The 6,060-nt window shown below is 37.7% G+C and overlaps 1 protein-coding gene across 1 annotated transcript; it reads right to left on the bottom strand.

Annotated features, from left to right (window-relative positions):
• Positions 1-353: 353 nt before the first annotated feature.
• LOC108734824 lies at positions 354-5,848 on the bottom strand. The gene is made up of 6 exons (XM_018466518.1): positions 5,662-5,848; positions 3,971-5,579; positions 3,349-3,516; positions 2,068-3,288; positions 587-688; positions 354-526 (listed from the first exon to the last, which is right to left on the bottom strand). The coding sequence occupies exons 1-6, from the start codon at positions 5,701-5,703 to the stop codon at positions 354-356; spliced, it is 3,315 nt and encodes a 1,104-aa protein (XP_018322020.1). The 5' UTR covers positions 5,704-5,848.
• Positions 5,849-6,060: the final 212 nt, after the last annotated feature.

The raw sequence follows: 6,060 nt of genomic DNA, 5'->3' as shown, positions 1-6,060 counted from the left end.
ATACTTAATTACTTATAGTTTATTTAAACCTGATAATACATAATTTAACCGAGAGAGAATCATTACCAAATATGAGTGTCAGAAACTAGGCCGATGGCAGTGTCAGAAACTACAACACAAGAAATTTTAAGTGTCAGAAACTGGGTCTTCAAACATCACTTTTTAAATCATTAATTAAAATTACTAATTCGCTTCAAATAATTATATCGCGTATATGAGTTTTTCTAGAAACTCTGAACTTGTTTATAGTATAAAAATTATTTATTCTAATTAAATATTATTATAGTTATCGTAATATAATCTCAGGTGTCACTCTTAGAGTGTCAGAAACTGGGCCTTTTACCTTATGCAGATTATTTAAAATTGCGAGGTTTTTGTATTAGAAGTTTTGAACAATAGTGACAGTCCAATTCACATGTGGTCACAGCATGAATATTACCTGATTTGGATTGTTCCATCTGAGCTTTGATGTTTATTTGTATGACAGAGCCTGAAGTTCGATTACGACATTTAGGATCAGTTCTTTCTGCACAACAGAAATCACGTAAATACAGTAAATTTAAGGTATGGTTGTCGCACGAATTACCTTTCGGTTTTTGTGAAGTGCACGCTGAACAAGTTCCCAATCTATCACTCTCCTTTTTTGTCAACTTCGCTGGTCGTAGGCCAAACTGATTCTCCTTATCGGCTACAAATAATGAATTCAGATTATTTGTTTCTCTATTTGGCTGATTTTAGGTATGTAGGAAGTCAGATAAGTCAGGACGGAAGGAGTAGTAGGGATATAAAGCAGAGGATAGCACAGGGTCGGGTCGCCTTTAATAAAATGAAGTCACTTCTATGATCGCGAACGATTAATTTAGAAATTAGAAAAAGATTATTCTATGAGATTGTTAGTTACTTAATAGTGGATTAATATGTAATTAATTNTTCTTATTTCATTCTTTTGACGCGTGAATTCAATAAACGTAAAGACAAACGTTTTTCGTCAACGTAAGGTACTTTCGAAAACGACAATATTTCTCCAACTAGGTAGCAAATAAGCTACACCAATAATAATCGATACTGAGCAGCTTGTAGTTTAAATGAGCAGTATCAGCGATTTCTCTGGAGAAATAAGCTAAATCTGTATTTACATATCATAGAGACATATGTAGGTACACACAGGGGGTATGAGATGAAAACGGATTTAAATTTTAACCTTCCAATGAATGGATGAATAAATTTCTAGAATATACATTACAGTTTCCATATCATCCCCATGTTCAACAATGAATGAAGACTCTGAGCTAATCAGGGTGAAAACGTAAAATATTACTCCAAAATGAAACCGATGGTTCGCCCTTAATTGTGGGGAAGTACAGGAAGTACAAATTTTTTACAACTGTAGTACTTTTTGGCATATTATGCCACTGTTTTTAACACCTTCAAGGTTGGTCGTGGTTGCAGTTGTCACCTCTCGTAGTTTAGTGGTAGAACGTTGGTGCGTAAAGCCAAAGGTCCCGGGTTCGATTCCCGGCGGGGGTGTGACAACAGCAACAATTTTTCCCTCATTGATTTGAGGTAGTTTGTAGTGGGTAAATAAAAACTCGAAAAAATGATTTCAAATTAATATAAAAAAAGATTGTTAAAGGTGTATGTTTGGAACGGGCGCGAAACATGGACGGTGGGCGCTGCGGAAAAGAAAAGGTTAGAAGCCTTCGAAATGTGGTGTTACAGACGGATGATGAGGATACAGAAGAGGATAAAGAAGGTTAGAAATGAAGAGCTATTAGAAAAGATAGGAAAATAGAGGACTCTATTGAAGTCAATAAGAAATAGGTGAATTAGGTTGGTAGGACACCTTCTCATGAAGGTTTAGACAGAGACATATTAGAGTCAGAAAGGCGAGTTAAGAGGGGTAGGGGTTAGCCTAGATTAGATTACTGTTTGCAAATACTTATGGGAAGATTAGCTCATGATAGGAAAGGAGTGGAGGTGCCTAACCAACCAGTCTTAGGACTGACGACCTTATGATGATGATATTTGGTGGATTATATGTATAAATAGTAAAAGACTTAAACTTACGTTTGGGTTTGTTTGGAGGTTTTGTATTACAATTACAGTTGGAGGCATAATTTTCCCTCAGTTCGAAGTCACCTCCTTTACACAGGGTGTCTTTTCGAATTATTATTTCGGATTTGGAAGTGATCAAATTGTTGTCTTTTGGTTTCGAACTTATATATCGGCATATGCAGAGGTTTACGTTGAACGAATTCAGTGACGGGGCACTTACGCTTCTCCAGCTAGTCACGGAAAGGGATGGATTAGAGCCTGTCGATTTTTCAACCTTGTTGGATTGACCGACAAGAGCTTTTATAACCACGGGACGCCTGTTGGTTGGAATAGTTTGTGGTATCGGATGAGCCACTTCTGTCCTCTTTAAAACTTTCTCTGTAAATGCTGGTGATATTGCAGGCGGATCGTCCCGTGCGGTTTCAAAGATACCATCGATATTGAGTTTTCGATCATAAATTCGAGGATGTTTTGTAGTGAGTTTCTTTATCACATCATCAATATTGGTAAGCTCCTTGATGGGAGTCTTCGATGTACCATTTTTTAAATTGTTCGATTTCATGGTAGACAGATCAGGATTGGATTTCGAATATGCTGGAATTTTCAAGAATGATCTTCGTTTTTTGGGACGTGTCTTTCCTGATGTTGATATATCTTCGAACGATAATATCTTTCTGAAGTACGTATTGTAGGACTTCGAAGGGTCGAGAGAAAGGAGATCATTTTTCGTGTCTTTGATTTCGTTTTTCTGAGACTTCTTTTTCGGAACGAGTCCGTATTGCATTAGATTCCTCAACGGGTGAGTAGGTTCGCTTTTCGTTTTCACATTGCTTTCTTCTGTCAAATTTAAAGCTGAAATGCTTCTTATATTCTTCAACCTCCGAGGAAATGTAAATTTAAATTTGGATAACCATTGGTCGTTTCCCAGTTCTGTGGTTTCGTGTGATGGTACAGGTGGAATTTTGGTGTTGCTATTCGATAAATTGGACTTCTCAGACGACGATCTATTCTGGACTCCACTGGAAGGAATGCCTTTCGTAACAGGAACGACCATGGTCAATAATTCTACAACATCATCAGGTTTTGGTGATGGCAACGGTGGTGAAACGTTGCTAAGGGTCTTTCCTGGATTGCAAGCCGATGTGGAGTACCTTTTCTTTTTTACAGGGGTTAGTGGTGGAGGTGAACATGGGTCAGGTGAAGGACAACATCGACCTTTTAAAGCTTCTTCTTCTATTGTAACGAAGAAGTTGGTGATTAATAAGAAAAAGAGGGACATGGGGTTAATTTGACCTTTGTGTTTTGGCGTGAGCCCATATTGCATTACGTCACCACTTTGGTTGTGCCAGCTTGACAATTTATCGTTTTTCTTTTTGGGGGTCAGCGCGGGGAGGTCGCATGGGTTTGGGGGTGGACAACAAGGGGTGGGGTTTTGACATCTCGGACAGGACTGTTCTTGTTCTGTAAAAAAAATCGGTTGTCTGTAAAGTCGGTTTACTGACGATAGTTGAACGTGACAACGTCATAAGAAAATACTGATGGAATGGTTTCATTTTTCAAAAGAAAATTTTAATTTTATTCGTTTGATAGATATTTTGTATGGATATAGAGAAGGAGGTAAATGGAAATGTATTATTGTATAGCAGCTGTCCACGCGGACGCATCGCTCACTCAAGTAGGAGAGAGACAGATGTCGAACGCTGCCGAACGCGGAGGCCGATTGTGCCTCTTTGTCGCTCGTTCCGCGCTCTCGCTTGCACTTCAAGCCTTAAATGGAACGCCTCAGAGCGAGGTAACGCCGCATGAGTCATGTTTTTTCGTGCGTGCAGCCCGCTCCATCGAATTATAAGACGCTGTCACGTCAAAAAAAAGTGAAGTTGATTAAAAATATATGCCAATATATTGAGAAAGTTACGTTTGTTAACCCTTGAATGATCTTTTATCATGCATGATTGTTTATCGTCACGTCCGCACTTTTTCTGTCTCCAATGTAGCAGACTAAATTTTTTGCAGTCATGTTTGATAGTGAATTTGTTCGACTGGTGTGTCTTTGACCATGTTGAGCTATGTTTTCCTCCGAAGCAAGGTTTCGTTTTTTCTTTGGCTAGAATGCTGTTACTTCCCAACTTATCCCCTGATAGTACCGATAAGGAGGTATTTGTAACTTTTTTTGTTTCCGTGAATGTTTTAAACTGGTTTGAAGCATCGGTAACATATTGACATCTTGTTGGTAACGTTTTCCATTGATTCTGTTTAATTTCGGTGTCCTGGTGCCTCCTGTGCTCGACTAATTTTTGCGACTGTGATTTGGCAAAGTTCCTGAGAATTTCTTTGGAATTGACCTCTAGATTATTGGCGGTTTCAAAGACTTTGCTCCTGTTCGAAACAGTTATGAGTTTAGTTAGGTCAGAATCGCTCAATTTTTCTTCCCTTTTAAATTCTTTACGTACAAGTGTATCGATATTGAGTTTGCGCGGGGAAGAAACTGCACTGTGTCTTGAGGGAAATTTTATGTTGGCTGACCTATTTTTTGATTCGTTTATTTTAGAGATGATCGCATTAGTTACAGAAACGTTGCTAGTGTAGGGATTCATTGAGTGGATTCCTGATCGTTGGGACGTTTTAGAGTTCACTGGTTTACTAGTTTTGTTATTAATCACTTTTTTTTGTGAAGGTCTTACTGGCTCTTCGCCTTTTGGAGGTGCATTTGTTTCCAAAGATTTTGTGGTGATTTTCTGTTTTTGGATTTCGTCTTTAGTTAACGCATTTACAGTTGGTATTGAGTCTTCAATTTCTTTTACATGTGTTAAAGGGATTAGGTCTACATTCTGTCTAATAATAAGTTGGCTGTTGGGTTTATTCTGTTCCGACCCTTGGAGATCTGTTTTCGGAGCCTTTTCTACAGTTTCTTGTTTGCTACTTAATTTTTGCGCTTGGAGTGACGATCTTCTATTTTTCGTATATTTTGTGAAAGCCCAAGAGGACGTCAAACGTACAGAGGGTTCATGTCTAGCTGCAGAAAGTAATTCGTGTTCCCTATGAAAAGAATTTGGTGTCAGTAAAAGGTTTGTCACTCTTTTCAGCATCAGGTTCTTCAGACTGTTTGGAATCATTGGCTTCTTTGAGACAGCTGTGTTGTCTTTCGATGTTGAGTTTCTTTTTAATAGTAAAACATGTTTGTCAAAAACGGAATGCGAAAACGTTTTGTGTTTGGTTTTCTTCTTGAACTGAATTAATTTTTGGCAGGTTTTGGTGGCGTATGCAACTTTTTTCGTTTTTTCTTTGGAACTGGTTTTACGCTGGATGACGTAATGTCGAGTTTGATGATTATTTGCCGTTGAATTTATCGTAACAAATAATTTTTCGATTAAGTTGATGAAATTGGGGTATTCTATAATTGGATTGTCGATACTTTTGTGGGCATTCCCGACAATCACTGGTAATTTTGCTTGATTACATTTAAATCCCTTTATATAGTGACATAACGAAGTACACTTTCCAAACTGTCTAAATGGTCGTAGAAGCTGAAAATAGAAATTTTAATAAAAGTTTGCAAACTTACAAATTAAATAGGATTCACTGTGGCTTTTATTGGTTAATACTCACATTTTGAAAACGTTGCACCGTTTGCAAGGTATTAAAATTCATAACTGAAATTTTGCCAGTAAAAAAAGTGTTAATTAGACAGCAAAATTACTTTTTAACACTGCCCACTGTGTAATTTCCGAATTTTTGTCACTTCGTCCGTCAAAATTATCTACTGGGCGGACCAAAACGTTCAAAAGAATTTGCTTCTAAATTTTATGTTTTCGCTGCCGGTCGAGGAAATAAAAAGCAGAGAACCTTCGAATTTTATACAGCTAATCGGATCCAGATACAATCCAAGGCATAAATATCGAAAAAAAATAGTTTATCTCTATATTTCAACATATAGGAACAAAGAACACTTGGTCTCAGGACATCCTTGTAGACCCTTTTTTCAATAGGCGAGGAGCCGGTGACATT

This window comes from Agrilus planipennis, unplaced genomic scaffold, assembly GCF_000699045.2.
Source record: "Agrilus planipennis isolate EAB-ADULT unplaced genomic scaffold, Apla_2.0 scaffold74, whole genome shotgun sequence".
Classification (NCBI taxonomy): Eukaryota; Metazoa; Arthropoda; class Insecta; order Coleoptera; family Buprestidae; genus Agrilus; species Agrilus planipennis.
Note: the sequence above shows the minus strand (reverse complement) of the source record. Positions and strands in the feature narration are given on the sequence as shown.